Below are 20089 nucleotides of genomic sequence, written 5' to 3' on the forward strand. Positions count from 1 at the left end.
CAAATGTATTTATGCATATTGAAAGAAATACACAACAAATCATGACCAGAGTATTTCCAGTAAGGATATTTGCACTGTTTAAATTTATGTTAAGAAGCAGGTGAATGACAGAAAGTGGAAAATGTGACATCGGCGTCGGCTGCAGGTTTTACAACGAGCTGAGGCCCGTGTTGTACAATAGGCAAATCGGAGGAGACACGATGATTTCAACCACACTCCATTTGCCTACGACCAGATTTCCATTCAGCGATTTTAATGTCATGCTTTTTTTGATTCGATTGTTTGATCGATGACTTTCAATGGTACACTGACCAGCCAAATCTGACCAACACATTAGTTCGGTCAAAAATGCTTGTAGTTGTGCTTAAAAGAATCAAACCGTATGAACCTCAATGAGGAAGGGTTCATCTGAGGCCTTCTGAGACTTGAATTTAAAGCATACATGCGAAAGGACTATTGCTGAGATTTCCAAATCCATCATGGCTGACTGTATTACAACAAATCTTTATTTCCCAAATCAGTATAGATGAATGGATCCAAAAAAAAGTAAATAAATAAAAACTTTATGGTAAAATCTTTCGAGCAAGTAAAATAGTTGAGGAAAACAGTTAAATTCTTTGATTTGACAGATGATCGGGAACTGATTAATCCCCACAGACATCCCCATGCTCGAGGATCCACCTAACGGCAGGTGTGTGTACAGGTAGGAGTGTGTATCCGAGCTGTAGGGAGAGCTACAAGGATTCACATATATTAACTCACAATAATCTGAAACATTCTACTTCATTTACTATAAAATTATTAAAGTAAAAAAAGTTATATTTTCGTGTATTGTACACTGATTTGACAAAATTCGGTGCCCAAAACTGAGAATTGTAAAATAAAACAATTTTATTTTAAAATTTTAAAAGTTTCTCAAAGAATAAAGGTTTTTTATCATTCTTGTAGTTTATATACATATGTATATTAGTTAATAAAGTGTGTTTTTAGATCTGGAATAAAATAAGCAGACATAAAATACACATTTTTTAAAAAATAAATAAATAAACAATATAAAACATTTTATTCATCTTCCACCCCTTCAAGTATTTAACTTGAAGTTTGTTATTATTGATGCTTGATGTTTAATACAATTAATTCAAGAATTTGAATTATATTTCTTTTTATAAACAATATAAACATATCACATTTTTATTATTTTATATGTTATTATAAACAGATCCACAAATGTTGGATGTTACTGTAACTACAAATGTGTGTGTGTGTGTGTTTACGTCAGAAGGTTTGCATATTAGTGGCTTGCGTTCTTGCAGGTTGAAAAAATAATTCTTGAAATAAAATGAAGATGTAGAAAAGTCATAAAAAACTATATGTAAAAAAGAATCATGAAATTATGGAAAATCCAGAGCGGATGTTTTGTTTCAAACATGTAGGAAAATTTTTTTCAGACTTAATCTATCAAGTTGCTGCTTCCCCACATCACCCGCATTACCAAACACCAGTCATCATCCACCTACCCCCCCCCCAAACGCCCCCACCACCACCACCACCCTACTCGTGGTCTACATGGAAGTTCTCATGTTGGGCATGTCGTCATCTGGGCCTTAACTTAGATCGGAAGAGGCTTCCCCACAGGTCCTGCGGTGAGGTGACCCTCCCAAACGGAGCTTTGCATCTTCATTTCCATGCGTTCTATTCATGGAGGTAGTCCTGTTCAGACCCCCTCGACAGTCCCACACACTGGCAGAGTGCACACCAAGCAGATCCTGAGCACCGGAGTGGCAAAGATGGCCATAAAGTGAGTTCGTTTAGGATTCAATTTATACAAAATTTTTTATTTCTTTAATTTTTTTGTAGTACATTTCTTGCTAGTTCATTATAAAGTGTGTTGTTTGTATTCTTTTCTTAATCTGTTTATTATTTCAAGTAATGAATTTCATGCCAAATGTTTCGGGGTTGTAAGTTAATCCTGGTTTTGTAGCCTATGTGACTAGTGAAAGATCTAATTGTAATTTTGAAGGGTAGATTTTGTTGCTTTGCCAAGGAACCTGTTGAGGATGTTACAGTTTGGAGCGAGTCGATCGAAAAGCTGCTGGAGTCTCCAGGTAAGAAGCTTTGTTTCTGTGTGTTTTTGTTGCTGTTTTTTGGGGCGAATTAAAAAAATTTAAGAGCCAAAAAAAATTAAAAAATTTTTAAAAAAAAAACAGTGATAGCCATACAGTCGGGATGCAGCTTACTTTTTCAATGTTCTTTCAGTGTACTGATAAACAACCTGTGTCTATCAAACTCAGGGTTAGGTACATTCAAAAAATTGATAGAGATCAAGAGAATGCTTTTATTTAAAAAAAAATAATAATAAAAAAAGAAGAAAAAGTAAAAGTAAGAGTGAAGTACTTGAAGGGCTTTGTCTTTTAAGGTGCTTTGGATAATTCAAATCCGTGCGTCAGCATTCAAATTGGAGCTTTGCGTCTTCTCGACGACAAGCCAACACCCAAAATGAAGCTTTTTTTTATTCCATACGTCATGAATTCTTGTTGTTCTGGATATTTTTTTTTCCCCCACCCGTTGTAGCCGGCATGCATGCCTTTACCGAGTTCCTGAAGTCCGAGTACAGTGAGGAAAACATCCTGTTCTGGCTAGCTTGTCAGGAATATAAGAAGATCACGTGCAGGACAGAAATGACGTGTGAGGCCAATAGGATCTACTCGGAGTTTGTACAAACAGAGGCTCCTAGGCAGGTATGTTGGATCTTGGGTTGTTTGAGGTGATGAGGAAAAAAAAATAAAAAATACTTCATGCTTTTGTATGGAGGAATCCTTGTAGAATAATTCCATCACAGCTACGTCATTATTAAATGCCAGTTCAAACAATAATGTTCAAATAATAGCAATAGCGTTTGTTTCCAGATCAACATCGACTGTAAGACCCGAGCGACAATATCAAAAAACATCACCGACCCCGAACTGGTCATCTTCGACATGGCCCAAGCTCAGATCTACCGGCTCATGACGAGGGACTCTTACCCGCGGTTTTTAAAATCCGACATCTACCAAGCGTTGCTGCAGAAATGAAGCCACACCTGACTTTCTCTAGGATTAAAATGTCTTTCTTTAAGAGTGTGTGTTTGGTTCCCAGGTAAATGCACGTACATGTTCGTTCAGGCTTAAAACCGCTGAGTTCCCATGGAGTTCTACCATAAAAAAAGCCGCTCTCAATAGGCCATTTGGAACTGAGGAACTAAAAGGCTCTTCGTTAATAGATTCTAGCCATTTAACTTCAATATGACAGTATAATATATCTTCACCATAAGAAAACTTTCAGCATGCATATTAGAGACCAAGATAAGCAACTATTCATGTGATTCTTAAAGGTTTAAGATATTTTCATTCTCTGCTGGGGGAAAATGTTTCGGTTTTCCTTAATACATTATACTGTTTGGGAAAAGAAATATATAAAATAATAAAACTTTTCACCTGAGACTGTAATATACTGTGATTTGTACTTTCTTACAGCAAACTTTAACTCAACAAAAATTCAGAAAAACCAAGCAAAAGTAGCTAGCCTGTATAGAAAAGAGTAAGTAGCTGGCTTACTTATGATGATTTATTTGTCTAGAAAATTTGTCTAAAAGAAAGAAAAAAAAACGAGCTAGATCGAGTGAAGTTGTGGTAAAAATAGTTGAATCTAGCTAGGGGAAAAAAGGCTAGCTAGTTATCTTAACTAGCTGATTCACTTTCAGTGTCTTACTGATATTTTTTTTGGAATTACAAACCTACGTCACGCCATCTAGGTCTCTAATATGTGAGTCCGTGAATCCAACCTAAATTGATCCTATCAATAACAAGGTGCCAATGTTATTAACTCACCATCGATCTTAAACGATTACCTGGTAACTAGCGCACTTTAAGTAAATCTAATTGAGAGTGAACATATCAAGGCTGACAAACATCGTTCTATGGACCATGTTCTATTGTACAGAAAACTTGCAGGTTGCTGCACATTGTATTAGTTTGCAAAGTAAATTAAGGTTGTAGTCAGGTTTGTGGTGTGGTTATATTTTAAATGCAAGGGGATTTTTTTTTTAAGTGCTTTTCAACCTTTTTTTTCTAAGAAATATGTACATATGTGTGGCAGCCTGAGAAATATTATTTAAAAAATATATATATATATATATATATATATATATATTGGAAATTTAAAAAAAATTTTTGTAATTTTTAAAAAATTTGACTTATTTACCAGACTTGCATAAAAACTTTAAATGTCTAGCATTTTTGCCTTCAAATTTATGATATGAACTTTTTACGTTTTTGAATAAAACAAAATAGTTTGTAAATTTTTTTTGTGATTTTTATTTTTTTTTCACATAGTGAAACTTTCTTTAAATTTGTTTACAGGATTTGCCAAACTAAACTTTAATACAATCAGAAGAAACTTTCTAGCATTCAGCAATGCTGTTTAGGTAAAAATTAATTTATTGCGCCTTTAATTTGAGGTATCAAGTGATGGTACAAGTTTGGCTAAGACGATTTGTTTTCCCAGGCCGCCACACATATGGGCAATTTGCTTATTTTCATGGATACGGTACTCATATAAACGGTTATCTACATATCACATGTAAAATTATATAATTTCTTTTTTTAATGAAATAGCTGTAAAACATAAGGTTCTGTGTAAATTTATGCAATCAAATGTTGTCATGCCAGCAGTAGTAGTGCCGAATAATTTCGTCTCTGCAAAAGTTAAAAAATTTTAAAAATGAATTATTAAAATTAAAAATGCCCAAGGAAAGCTGGTACTTGTGTGATATGAGTTACTGGTAATATGATGTTTATAATTTTCTTTAACCTTGGGATAATTTTTTGGTGTTTTCTCAGAAGAGAATGAAAAGCTTTAATTTCTTGGAATTGCCTGTGCAAATAAAAGTACCGTGTATCTACAGTAAACCACATCCGGTTCGAGTGCAATGTTTTTCAGGTGTGTTGCTTTGGTGAAACTGTGTTTTCATTTACGCAGTTGGACGGACGGTAGGTGGCAACACCGTGCTGCAAAACGGCCTGGAAAGTTATTACCTCATCGCATTTGCATTTATTGCATTGGTTGACTTTTCACTCGGAGTGAATTGCGAGTCCAGAGTTAGGACACATCCATTTGAGGGTTATGGAGCTTGATCAGAAACCAAACTGTGGCTTCCTGTCAGGCCTCACATTCAAACTCGAGCTGTGTTTTCTAGCTTCTTCAAATATATTATATTCCTACAGTCCACATATAGAAGCATCACTTTACTCCATTTACAAACTGACAAAATACGTTTTACTAGATTTTATTTGAGTCAAAAATAAATTCTTACCAAATTCTTAACAAATTTAATTGAACATGCAGTTTGAAATTTAAAATTTGAATTTGATTTCAATTAAAACAACCTAGACACATGGGAAATTGTTAATTACTTAAATCATAAGTTGTTTGAACACCAATTAGATTTTTTTTTTTTTTTAAGGTGCATTTTATGTACTTTTTAAACATTACATCAAATCCATAATCTACCGAATTAAAAAGAAAATAATTTTTTCATTTAAATTTTTCAGCTAATTTTTCATTTATTTTTCTCAACTTTAAAATTTTTAACGAATTTTAATTCAAATTTACTTGTACTTTTTTTTTTTCCAACTTTGGAAAATTGAAGATTAGACACAAAATTTGTCCCATGACAAACTGTCCCAAGTTTGAAAGTTTTCAACAGGTTCAAGTTCAAGCACAGGTCAGGTAAAAAAAAAAAAAAAAGTTCAAGGTGAGTTAAACAAAAGAAATTCTAGATTTGATCCATCTTGAAATCGTACTGTGCACCAAAGTGTAACCTTATTTACTTCCCTGAATTTGATTTGGACACAATTTGTCAATCACAATTGGTCAATTAAGTTTCAATACTGTCTTCCCCACTCCTGTGTGTTTATTATGGTAAAATGCAGATCAGTAAAAGTAAAAAAGTGAATTCTGTGAAATGGGGATAAAAAGCCAAGCCTGTCAACCTTTCTGTTGAAGAGCAGAAATCATGGGTATCGCTAGGACATTTTTAGGGGGGCTTTAGCCTCCCTAACATTTCTACTCAGCCCACCTAAAAATTCTGCAATTCGCCATAAACTGTACACAAATTCGTGATCTCCTCAGTCCCCTTGTAATTTCATATGAAGACTTCGGCTCCTCCCCGTCGTTAGCGTTCTTCAATCTGCAGACTGCTGAGTGAGGATCAGAGGACAGGTGTGTGTGTGTGTGTGTGTGTGTGTGTGTGTGTGATCAGAAAGACTCGTATTTGGCTTGTTCAGTACTCAAATGTTATACACATCTATGCAATACAGTGAAATGCTGCAATAAGTTTACCATCATACCCTGTTAGTCAAACCTTTATTTTATTTTATCTATTTATTTTTATTTTTTACTATTATGTATTTTGTTTGTAACCCTAACCCCACCCCTGAATGAAAATCCTAGAATCGCCCCTGGCAGAAACATAACAAATGTTCTACACTATACCTGGAATGTTCTACATAGCAGGCTCTAAATTTCAGCTAAAACGTGATATTTCTGTTTCAACTCTGTCTTTTAATTCATTTTCTTACGTTTGATTATGACGATAAAGAATAAAACGCCAGCTTTAATTGAACTTTAAGTCAATTTTTACTTTCCTTTCTTTGTTTTAGACAGAATTCCCTCTATTCCATTCAACCCAATTTAAAATAAGATGAAAACAAGAGTTTGAGGTTTGTTGATTCACAAGTCTGCATTTTTTGTTTGCGAAGGAATCTAAAAATTAAAGCCTGTGAATACGTCTATATTTTTACTATCATAAAAAAAAGCTAGTTAGCAAAACTGGCAGCAAACTAGCATGAGCTAGTTTGCTGCCAGTTTTGCTAACTAGCTAGTTTTTCCACAAGTTACAAGTAGGAAATACAAGTAGGATTTCTGTACATGAGCTGAATGTTTTGAACAATGTTTTGTTCTTGGCTGACAGAAATTAAGAAAGATTTTGTGGTTTTTAAAAATAACTTAAAAACCCCAATCATGCACTTTAGACGTACCTCAAAGCTTTTCAGTTAAGTTTATACTTTATTTGTCACATATACATTACTGCACAGTGTATTCGCATATCCCATCCTTGGAGGTTTTGGGATCAGAACGCAGGGTCAGCCATGATACGGCGCCCCTGGAGCAGGGTGGGTTAAGGGCCGGGCTCAAGGTCCCAACAGTGGCAGCTTGGCGGTGCTGGGGCTTGAATCCTGATCTTCCGGTCAACTACCCAGAGCCTTATTCACTTGAGCTACCACTGATATCGATCACTGATAGCTATCACAGATTCAACATGGAATCTAAGAAAACAATTGTGCTTAACATTGTTTCTGCGCTCAAAACAAACATGGTTATTCATCTGAGAGCGAGAACATCATATTTTCACGAGAATATGTCATTTTTACAAGGTTTGAATGTAGTTGAGTAGAATCCATGCTAATAAATTACTAAAAAAAAAAAAAATCGTAATTACTCATGAAATTTAGAATTTAGTTTCAATATATAATTCATGTAACTTTCAAAAAGACCCTGTCACTCAAGATCACAATAGCAAAAGAAGAAGAATTTATTTATTTATTTATTTATTTATTTATTTAATAAATTCTTACAGTTGAAGGTAAATTTATTTAATGTTATCTTTTCATGTTGGTCAGGAAATTTGAATGATGCAGCTGCTGTGTGGAGTCAAATATGGAAAAGGACGGGCATTAGACATTGGATTAAGTGTGTTCCAGTAGGTGTTTATATTTCGAGGTACAGTGTCGGTAAAAACTGGTACAAATGATAATCAGTACGTATGAAAATAAAAAAACTTTCGTGAGGATCACAGCCTATTAAAAATAACACCTGAATGTTTCTTCCCATGTTTACTTGCACCAGCTTTTGAGATCATAAAAGTTCTTTTGTTATGTTCTAAGGATGCAAAGTTCTGTACCTGAATAAGCTTAATGGGAAAAACTAGTTTGCATGCACGTCTCACTACTCGGTAATCTGACTGATCAGAATTTCAATTACACGTTGCAGCGGAGGCTTAATATAGTTCTCACGTGGACGCATTAGATTTATATTATACTATATTAAAGGTCTATGCTGTTCATGCATTATTAAGAAAAATCCTCATTGCATTGCTTTGTGCTGATTAATTAAATCCCGTCCATGCAAATATGCAAATATTTAGAATACATCGTTGATTATGCACCAAAGTCAGTGGTATTTCGGTGTGAAGTTCTACAATAAGCAATGAACATACTGAAAGAAACTCAAAAGCAATCTTGTTGACACATCTGAATGGCATCGATGATAAACCAATGTTCTCTAATAAGCAACGAAAATACTGAAAGAAATTCAAAAGCAATCTTGTTGACATGCTTGAATGGTTTTTTTTTTTTCTTTTCTCACACTGTTCCCTATTTCTCGTCTGCACACGTTGTTCTCAACAGTCAGACACTGGTATGCCACGATATCAACAAGGGCGGCTTCCTCTTCCTCTTGAGGTGCTTTCATTTCTGCACATTCATATCCAAAGAGCGTAAGTCACATGTCCCCTCGGTCTGTTTTGTTTAATATTAGGGACTTCTCTGCGTGCTTTTATTTGACTGGGCTATGAATTTATGAGAAATGCTGTCATCATTGCAACAACATGCCAAATAGACAGAAAAGCAAAAAAAAAAAAAAGGGGGGGGAAAAACACAGGAAGTTGCAAATATAACGGAAGCCTTTGCATGCAAACATGACTTAACGTCTCAGAGAATAAGAGTTCCTCAGGGGTTCTGATGGATTAGATAGAAGATACTTGGGACTGAAGATACTTGGGAATCTGTTTGAAAGGAAAGAAAAATGGGGAACCAACATTGTTATGAACGTTATATGTAACTATAGATCTTCATCACTGGCAAACATCGGGTTCCATCACACCAACCCACCATGGATTATTTTCCAATAACATGACCCCCGAGTGTTTTTTTTGGTTGTTGTTGTTTTTGTTTTTATCCTTACTTATACTGCAGTGCTGTTACGTATATTCCCGACGGATCGTTTCCATAGTTACAATTCATTCGTTTGGCAGCCTAATAATCTCAGAATAATAATACACTAAAAAACGATTACAAGAAAATGAGTAAATGTCGATATAGTGAGGAGATTAAAGGAGTCACCAGTGTTAGCATGTTTCGCATCACAAAAAGAAGCGAGGGAAAAAAGAGGATGGTGAGAGAGTGGGCTGTGACAACAGGAAGTCATGTTTGTTGGACAGTTGGTAAATGGCTAAATGGTGTAAAAGTTATAATACTTCAGGACTTGCTTTTATTGAAAGACAGTCAACTTCAGGTCACTAGCACTGACTTCATGTCAGGCAACATCAACACCATCTTGCTCATTAGTTCCCTACAAACATGATTTGTTCCATCATTACACAACATGTCTAATGCAAGATGTCAAATATTACATGTGTAATCCGCTGGATCTCTGTTAATGCAACCATCCTGTCATACACCCCAGACGTCAGTGTGAAACCAAACAAGTGGGCTGAGGGTTTCCTGTCTGACACACATGTATCCTCATTCTTGACACATCCGTTTCATCATTCTTAAACATTTACTTGCAAACCACAGGCCCTTCGACCGACTTTACCTTTACATACATAACCCAACGGTTACTAAGCTGACAAGTCATTTGGTTATCTACATGGAGAAAATGTTTACTCAAGGGTTCTGGTATTGATCAATAAATCAAGATTTCTAAAGTTCTTTATCTCCAAAGTGCAAGAGTTCAAGAATTCTACTTGGAAGCAAGCTTTTATGAATGAAAGGCTTTCCCCAAAGGGGTTGACCAAGTGTGCTAATAGTTCTAGATAATCTTTAAAAGTCTGGAAAAAGTTCCTTGGATGTGCTGACACAGTCAATTTGCATAACACATTCTTTAACACACAAAATAGTTCTCTTTTGGAGGGTTGTATTGAAAACTATAGAAATTTTTTTAAGTAAACGACGACTTCATAAGTTTTAATTTAATGACCAAAGGGTATACCAAGAGAAAAACCTCATAGTTACTTAACTGGCAAAACCACAGAGGATAATGATTATGAACCTAGATAAAAACGACTCCTCAGCGGTTCTTTAGATGGTCAACAGTTCAAGATTTCGAACCGGTTACAGGCTTTTCTGAAACTCTCTATTTTTGGGGTCCTGCATGAAATCTAAGTGGGGGTCCAAAAAAGGTAGGGTACAGTATGCTGACGCTGCAACCTAATAATTGTTGTTTAATGTTTCTCTGAGCAAGAATGTTCCTAGAAACGGCTCTTTACCAGTGTATTTACCTGTATGAAAAAACTGACAGAATGTGCAACAGGAATCATACCTTATCATTTTAAATTAGCATTGAAAGGCCAATAGGTTCCCTTTTTTGGGATCAGAATAGAAAGTGAACTATTCCTGTCTTGCCTTTTTCAACCTCACATGCCCCAAAGAATGCTGACATCACATGCTTTCTACCACAGGTGTGTCTTGGTTCCCTAAATGCCAACACTGTCTGACTTCATATGACCTTTTCAGTACAAAAGCGTTTTAGATACCTGTTGTCATGTGCTGCGCTCAGTAGTATTCCACATGGACATAAAAGGTATGGTGGCATAGTAAGTAAAGATGCCAATTCTAAGGTCCTGGTTTTGATCCCGAACTTAGGTTACTGCCTTTTTGTCTGGAATATTTGATGTTCTCCAAGTTCCCACCCACCTCTCAAAAACAAACCAGTAGGTGGATTTCATCCTTATGTCCATCATGATGGATTGTAATCCTGTCTATGTTGTATGTCCTGACTCGCACCCAGTGACCCTGGATCCACTGCAACCAGGATAAAGTCGAAGGGTACAGGGCAGCGTAAAAGCTTATCCCCAGATATGAATATGAAAATATTTAGTTATTTTACATTTTGTAGAGGATAGATCATCTTTATATGCACAACTACATATTGATTACAGTGAAATACCTTACTTAGCAAGTCCTAGTTTGTTGAAAGCTTGTTGGGTCAAATCTCGGGATAGTTTGGCGGTTCTGTGGCTTGAAATGAGCCATATACGGATCAGTAGCCCAGAGCCCTAAAAACTGAGCCACCACTACCCCATCCAAGCCAACCAATCAAGCCAGGACTGCACTGGACTCAGGTACAAGGATAACAGGTTATCTTGTTTGTTTTCCAACAAACAGGCTTAAAATATAGACTTTACATAGTGTACATATAGGAGAAGTGAAACTTTCAACAAGAATGGGGCTTTCATAAAGCTGTCTGCTGACCTCTGACAGGACACAGTAGAAATCCTGTTTCCTCATACAGCGAAAGTCCTTGATCTTCTTGACTGTACCCAAACACAATGCTTGTGAAAACCCCCTTAGACTCCAGCGAATTTCTACTAATTCAGCTGTGGTTTAGTACCTCGCATGATTTCCCTCAAAGAACTGCTAAGCTTAGCATTTACCCTCCGGTGCAACAAGCTAGTTTTTTAGCCTTTCCTAAGTCAAATCATTTATGTAAAAAGCAAGGACACACTGTACAGTGTTGTGACCTTTCGGTACCTACATTCTAGGAGTTTTAACAAGTAAGACAGAGGAAAATGTATGAGCTGTGGGAATTGTTAGAAGTTTGCAAGCATCACAGCAAAACAAAACCAAAGGCTTTCTCTATTATACAGATACCATTCTTTACTCAAGTACTATTTTTTTTAAATGCATGCATTGGTTTATACATAAAATACAGTAGACCATTTGAGTACTATCATTCTTGTACTATGTGTCGGTTTACAATGGCAGGTATAAATACACGATGAGATGGAACAGAACATTCCAGAGTAAGCAAGCAGACAATTTCTGAATGTAGGTTTTATTTCAAAACCGATGCTTACATGTTGACAAACATTGTCTAGTCAAATAACTACTAAAAATACACAATTATAATTAGGTTTATGCTTGTGGCAGCACTTCTTTTTGTGCTCTGCTAGCACAGACAAAGAGCCCACTGAAAAGCTGTGAGGTAAAAGTCAGCATTTGCTTATCGGATGCTGAAGTTTCCACCGGCAAATTTGCATCTGTACATGTCAAAGAGAGAAACAAAGTGTGCAGCAAAATTCAGCAGGTCCTAAGCAGCCAACGAGCGTCAGTTCAAACTTCCTCTTGCTTTCTGTGGTTAGATGCATCTCACTTGATGACGTGCTACAGCAGTGTAATACTCAACCCTCTATAAAAACTGTTGTTTCAAATTCTGCTTTCAGATCCCGCGCTAACCAACTAACGGTAGAACCGCACACAACCACTCCTATATGCTAACAAAACATCAGAGCAAATAATGCCAAGCTTGCCACCAACTACAAACAAACTGGACAATATGACCAAAGAAGAAAGGCCACCACAATCTCAGTGAGTTTTTAGTCTATTTTTTTTAGTTAGAATTTTATATACTTTTAATGAAATCTATGAACGTGTACGTGAAACTCGTTTTTCCGTTACAGGAGGAAAGACTTCAAGATGCGGCTTCAGGATAAACTCATGAGAAGCCCAATGTCAGAGAAGTAAGTGTGATTTTTATTTTTATTTTTTTTATTCTATGGGATTTTTACCTGTGTACATCTGAGTGTATCATGTGGTATTAATATTCTTTCCTTCAACCAGACTTTTTCCTGGAGAGAGCCTGCTCTGGTCCCAATCTCTAGAGACTCTTCTTAGATCAAAAAGTAAGTAGCATAACTGCATAACACTACATTTATAAAATAGAATTATTCCACGTCCAGTATCTGCATCGTTGAAAGATAGTCATCTGCTAGTGTTTATGAGCAGACCTACATGGCACAAATTTGCATGATGGTACAAAAATCATACAAATGTTAAATGTCTCTTTTGTATCCTGCAGCTGGTAAAACAACTTTCCAAGCCTTTCTCAAGTCTGAGTTCAGTGATGAGAATATCGAATTCTGGATGATCTGCGAGGACTTCAAGAAAATCAAGCGCAACTCTACGCTGACCTCCAGAGCCAAGAAGATCTTTGAACGCTACATCCAGGCTGAAGCTCCAAGAGAGGTAACAAATTTCATTGATTGGCTGTAGATCATTGAAAAACCACTGAACCACTGATTAAAACTACAAATCCATGTAGGGTTTGAAAAAGCAGTATGCCATGCAAGATATTAAGATGATTTTTTTTGTAATGTCCAACAGATCAACATTGACCACAAAACCAGGGACCTCATCAAAGAGAACGTACAGACTCCAACGAGGTACTGCTTTGACGAGGCCCAGAGGATCGTTTTTAGCCTCATGGAAAAGGACTCGTACCCCAGGTTCCTCCGTTCTGACCTCTACAGAGCTCTTTTGGAATCAGTCTCATAAGGATGAAGGAACTACCGGAATCTCCTGGTGGCTCATGTTTAAGGACTATAGCAGAAGTGGCAGATAAGGACAATGGCAAGGGCTGACCCTGGGCTTGGACAGTTGGACTTATATGGATTAGCACAGATTTCTGCTAACTGACTGGCTATCATCTACCTACATCGTTTTGCCCTGCTGCCTTGCTGTTGATGCAACACTACATCAGTGGATGCCCATGAAGCTAAACGAGCTGTCATTGGTACTACAATTCCAAGTTCACGAGCTGGTACTTTTTCAAAAGATGAAGAAAATTCCCTCGGTTATCTTTTGTATACCACTTCCACCGATACCGATATCACAAAGTAGTTTAGATTATTATGTTGCACAGTATACAATGATCTAAGCAAATTGCATGCCGACATTCTCTAACAGACAGCATGATGACACGAACAGACGAGATCATACGATAAAGATACCTCTATGATGTTCTGCTTACATCATCAGTCAGCAGGTCATGGAGAAAGTGACCCTGTTTTGCTAATCTCTTGATACCAGCATCATCATAGCTGCACTCACACTCAATCAGAGATCAAGCAAAACTTTCAGACACTGCTTAGAATTTGTGATCGACCATCTTACAGGACTAAATCTTCCACATCGATTTATGCGGAGCAGAAGATCCAACAGTGTAAACTTGACTTAAGTTGCAGAACAAGCAGAGAAGGTTTTAAATTTGTTGACTTGTGATGTTATTACGGTTTCCTTTTTCAAATAGAAGCATGATCAGAACTCTAGACACAAGAATCAAAGTTAAGTTTTTGGAATCTCTGGACAATTGAAAGGACTGATCTCCACATGGACATGCTAAACAAGACATTCAATAGCTCCCTTATAGAGTTGAAGAAATATTTTGTATGGTGTAAATGGTGCCAAAGTATGACTTGTAAAGATTGTATATACGTATATGTTTTGAAAGGTTACGTCTTTTATGGATATGTTCGCTGTCTTTTATATTTTTGTTCACTGTTTTAAATTATGACTCCTTTCTGGACACTTTTTTACTGGTTAATGTAAGATCTCCAGAGAAAAGATCAAATAAACGGTCTTATCTCAGGAAAAAATGGACTAATTACATTCAAGAACCCATTTAGAAAGCTTAAAGAGTAAAAGATTTGACTTTTATACACACGTACTTATGTCTTTGTTCGTTGTTTTAAATTATGATTCCATTATAGACATTTATTAGGATTTTCACTAGTGAAATCCCCCAATATATGTTTAACTTCTCTAACTCATACTAAGACATATTTAATAAATATAAAACTTAAACCAAGGCTCGGGTTTCTTGTGCTCAATCAAAGATGACAAATGCTGTTGTGCACATTTAGTGTCTTTTCTGCCTCCTGTTTGATTTTGCACTGATAAAACATGACCTAAAATGCTACTGTAGGTCTTGGACATCCCCTAAAATTTCTCGACTGAGTAACTGAAAGTTTGACACCACATCACAGGATGAAAAGTGCGTTTATGTCACAACTTCCCTGTTAGCTTGGTTGTCATGCGCTTCAGTCAGGTGATGGCAGCTTGAGGTTGAATTAAACCTGTGAAAAAAAAAAAAAAAAAAAAAAACGCCTACACGGGTCATGTTCCTTATGTCGGATTCAAGGTAGAAAGCACAGATACGTCAATGCAGCATTGAAATACATCGACTAATACGTCTTCTATTGAAGAATCAGAAATAATCAGATTTATATCTATTTCTTTGATTATCGTTGGCATATATGAACCCAGGATTATTGTTAATACCACTTCTTATTCCAAATCTATAAAAACTTCATTAATTATCTTATCATTTCTAGTGCTCGATAATCATGTCGCTTCTCTGTCGGGCTACAAAGACTTGGCTTTTCCGGGAAATACCTGTATTACGACTTAAAATGGGCCATGTTTGGGTGATAAAGGTTTCTGTTATGATCTCGTGTGGTTTGTTTTGTCTTTTATGCATGTTAGAGATGCAGCACGAGGAACATCAACCTTAAAGTTCACGCTCGTGCACCTCGTCCTAATAACAGATTCACTTTCGTAACGGGGGGGTAAAAAAAACCCAAACCAATGGATGATGCCGCAGATAGAGTTGAAGAGAAAGAGTAAATCGGAGTTATTAGATATACATTTTGTCAAATGATCCTTCATTGCTGCATTCGAAATAAACTGCATAGAAGCATAGGGAAAGGCAAAGAGGTCAGAGGTCAAGTGTCAAATTTCCATCAGAATTTGGAAATGTCTCTGAATGATTCCATCATTCGGGTGTCTCTGAACCTGATTTACAGAGCAAACAGAAAGACAGCAGAACATTTTTACTGGTTTTACATGTTGAATTCTGCTAAACTTTCTTTAACTGCACCTCCACATACCCAACAATGTGTTTTTTGTTACATACATACCATTTATTTGTTGATATTGTGAACCTCCCTGAGGAGATCGGGGACATCAGTATCATTTGAGACATCGATATCAAGAACTAAATCATTTCACATAGCCAAAAATGGATAAAATATACCAACTGGCATTCAAAAGAAAAAAATATGCTAATCATTATGGATTTGGTTCTTTGGTTGATTATTTTCCTATAACGGCATGCATTGTCGTGCTTAGTTCCTTAAATACGTTAGTAACACGTTAACACAACAATTATTAATGCTGCACAACCTAGACAACCCTTATACATAATCAGTTATGACTGTATAATTACACAACTCGTTCCAGACCTTGAGCCTTGACACCAAGACCAAATTTGGATGTATTGAAAATCTAGTCATGTTTTTGGTCTGCAAAGATCAGAGCTCCAAATCAGCTCATGAATCCCTGAGGTTTGACAGTTGAAAGAACTTGTTGATGAAGAGACAGCAAACGGAAGTTACCGGGAAGCGATGACACCTCAGGTTTACGTGAGAACTTTCATTCCTGTGTCATTCTTCTGACTGTGTGAGTCATACCATCATTATACTTTCAGGATGAATACAGCGGTTGTCAGCGGACGACCTCAAGTATCTCAGACATATTTCACTTAAGACCAAAAGACTAGAATCATCAGCATCATCAGCAGCCTCGAATGTTCAGCAGCCTGTGGGTGGTTTATCTTTGCATGCTTTTTCTGGCCACTAGCGTCAGAATCTACAGTGTAATCTGTCTGGGTTTCCACACGCACTTTTGTAGTTAGTTGGTTCATCTGCCATTGAGTAAAAAACTATACCTTGAATAATTAGCTTCATAGATGCTATGACTAACTAATACAGTCGATCGATGGCAAAAACTACTTATCAAACAAAACCCTATACAAACCGCTTAGTTTGAATTGTAGATGGTTATCTTATCTGGTATGTCTATTAAATAATCTTTTAAATACACACACCACCTACATGGCAGATATGCAAATCATAGCCAACAGACATTTAAGGCCAGGCTGTCTAGGATAAAACAACCAGGTAAGGCCAAACATTCACTAGTGGCAAAAAAAAATTCAGAGTGTGTTTTATTGACAGAAATTCCAACAATCATAATCAGGAGAACATGCAGGAGTCAAGGATCTAGAAACCATGAAACATGGAAATACGGCTCAGACACGAAGCGTGGTAAACAGGGAAAAGTTGAACAAAATACAGCAACGAACCAATAACAGGGCGAGGGCAGTGGTCAAAAAAAATAGGCTTCACATTCTCATGACATAAAGGGGAATCTGTGACAGGTTAAATCTGATAACAGTGTATCAATTACTGTACTAATGCAGAAGTGCATAAAATACTCTAGCATAGGCTGGGAGAGACTAATATGCATGCATTTACATTAGACAGGTAATCTCATGATCTTACAATAAGTTAGATTAGCTAGAACTCCTTATCAAACCTGATGTTAATGGTTGGGAATTTCAGAGAATCCCACATTTTGAGAGGTTTTTTCACGTCGGAAATGATTAAAATACCTAAGAACTGCTGGATGAAGTGGTGTAACAAGTTACAAATGCAAAAGTGTGGCATTTGGGGCAAAGCTTTGCATCCCCAGTGAAGTAGTTTCTCACTATTAATATCTTAATATACTCTATAATAATGATGGAACATCTTTTAGACCTAACAAACTGTAGCTGGAATTAAAACATCATTCGTTTTCGTTATTACGTCCTCAAACGTTTACAGCCGACTGTACGACATCCTAACTAGTCCTCATCTCTCGCCTTGAATTAATCAGAAGTATTCTTCTTACATAAAATGAGTCTTGCAAGAGGTATATAATGTACAGTATATGTGGATAAACATCCATAACTTGATCATGGCAGCATGGAGAACAAGATTACGAACGCTTATCAAAAGGTTATTTGAAGGTATTTGAGCTTGATCTAACTATTTTTTGCGAGTTGTTTCAGCTCCACCGACTTCTTAAAAAGCTCAATGATGGAACAGGATTCTGCCTCGCTCTTCTAAGTCACTTTGGATGAAAGCCAAATAAATATATGTAAATGTAAATGTGAATGTAAATGTAAATCAATGCCAGACTATGCAAATGAGCCGTATGACATTAAAGAAAGACAGCAAAGGTTACAAGAAGGACTACTTTTATCATATGCATCCTGCCCAAAAATGCATCGACAGCTTAAGCTTTAGCCTTAATGAATAAACAATGCCTCGTTCCTGTGATTTTCTCCTTGAGTAATGAGCGAATTCTTCATTTTGAGCGCAAGACAACTCCAGGGCTTTGGGGAAAATCTAACGGTTAAAGACTTCGCATGCTAGTGACCTTGCTTTGCTGACTATTGAGGACAAATGCCATTGACTGATGGCCCCTTAGCAGCAGAGATCTGACAGAACAAAGAAAGAGACATGCGAAGACGTTTGTTTTCTTCGCTCTGGTACCTAAATTGCCTGGTTATTTAAGGGCAAAATTGAGTCGTACCAAAAAAAACATACCCCACAATCTCTAAGCCAAATTGGAATATTGCTTAATGGGGCAATGTCTTGAATTCCAAACTCATGCTAAGAATATTTACTGACAAAAAAATCCCCTCAAGCACTTTAATGAAATAGGGTTGGTCCTCTAATTGGATACAAAGGGTATATGTGTGTATATATATATATATATATATATATATATATATATATATATATATATATATATATATATATATATATATATATATATATATATATATATATAATTGGATATAAGGGTATAATACATATAATTCCATCAGGACACGTGACTGGCGGACACCATGAGTACGAGGCCACGTCTGATAAATGGACTTTGTCCTACCTAAACAAGGTATTGTGGGATATTTGAAACAAAAGATTAACAGCTCTGAAGACAGCGTCCTGATTGTTTCGCCTGTATTAAAGGAACACAAGTTCGAGGTCGTGGTCAAGTAGTGGTCAACTGCAGTTTCTTGGGCTTTCCTAACATTTACTGTAAGTTTACTGAGAGCCTGATTGCCGGGTCCATCCAGTTGACCTTAAAGTTCTATGGCCAAAAAAAAGAGGAAATGAAGTGGCTTCCGAAGAATTTTCTTAGTTAAATCTTAGTTCTCCAAAACTTCCATGCTTAGACACTCCCATTCATCATCAGATTAAAGACACTTCACCCAGTAACCATGGTAGTCCCTTACATCCTTTGAGAATGATTATGGATGCTTATTGAGTTACCACCCTGTTACCACCTGGATGTCCAAGTACTACAGCAATGTTATTTTTTTATTTATTGATTGATTTTTCATCACGTTTATAGCTACCTCTCCATGTAGGACAATAGTAGAAACACTGACAAACTCCCAGTAAAAAAAAAACAAAAAACTTGATCTTAGTGAAATTTTAAAGAAATTATCTACAGCTGTAGAGAATGGAAATCTATTCCGGCTTTGTTTCATGGTACCTTCTGACTTGTTTAGCCTGCCAAGGATACGCTATCAGTTCCTCATCGCAACTATGGGGAGATTTCAGTGGTCTTGATAACAGAAGTGTTCAACGTGCCTCTGGTTAAACCTCTCAATCTAAAGGTTAGAATCAAGAAAGTTTGTTTTGTTTAAAATGCTTGGGTTGCATTTATATCCAAAGATCTTGGGATTCAGTGGAGGATAATCAGAGGAAAGTAACTGAGGAGAAGCTTTATTGCTTACTCATTATTTCTTGGCTGCATGCTATAGACCTCGATAAAGAGAAACCTTTGGTCCTGAAGACTAAAGCTAAACATGGAACTATAACTCTAACATGGTTTCCGCGTACACGGTGCTAACAAACTCCAATTCACTCCTCACTCGAGCAGTCTACCGAGGCAAAAGCTTCGCCAAGGGTTGCTGAAAACTGCAAATTAAGCAAACTGGAATATTGGATGGAAGCATCCGATAATGCTTCCATCATAATATATTATGCAAACAACACTGAACCACTGTTCACTAGGGATGAGAACGTGCCCGGCATCCTGGAGTGTACAAACGTCAAAATTAAAATGTCACGTGAGACAATAACAATTAACATTGTGTCAAGATCATGCGTCTCTTACCATTTCAATGACGGCAATTTGTAAAGAAAAAAAATGGTGTGAACGATACGCTATAATGATAAGCTGACCAATTTGAAGAAGGATAACAATTGTTTATAGCTTCTAAAAAAAAATACAAAAAAAAAAAAAAATAT

The 20089-nt window shown here is 36.5% G+C and overlaps 2 protein-coding genes across 2 annotated transcripts; both read left to right on the forward strand.

The window, feature by feature from the left end:
* Positions 1–1722: 1722 nt before the first annotated feature.
* On the forward strand, positions 1723–4156 carry rgs1 (regulator of G protein signaling 1). The gene is made up of 4 exons (XM_058393817.1): positions 1723–1798; positions 2021–2105; positions 2572–2738; positions 2907–4156. Exons 3-4 carry the CDS (start codon positions 2577–2579, stop codon positions 3069–3071), a joined length of 327 nt encoding a protein of 108 aa, XP_058249800.1. The 5' UTR covers positions 1723–1798; positions 2021–2105; positions 2572–2576; the 3' UTR covers positions 3072–4156.
* An 8153-nt stretch (positions 4157–12309) lies between these two features.
* rgs13 (regulator of G protein signaling 13) lies at positions 12310–14745 on the forward strand. The gene is made up of 5 exons (XM_058393816.1): positions 12310–12467; positions 12560–12619; positions 12720–12781; positions 12958–13124; positions 13263–14745. Exons 1-5 carry the CDS (start codon positions 12397–12399, stop codon positions 13431–13433), a joined length of 531 nt encoding a protein of 176 aa, XP_058249799.1. The 5' UTR covers positions 12310–12396; the 3' UTR covers positions 13434–14745.
* The last annotated feature ends 5344 nt before the right edge of the window (positions 14746–20089 follow it).

Source organism: Hemibagrus wyckioides, linkage group LG07, assembly GCF_019097595.1.
Source record: "Hemibagrus wyckioides isolate EC202008001 linkage group LG07, SWU_Hwy_1.0, whole genome shotgun sequence".
NCBI classification, from domain to species: domain Eukaryota; kingdom Metazoa; phylum Chordata; class Actinopteri; order Siluriformes; family Bagridae; genus Hemibagrus; species Hemibagrus wyckioides.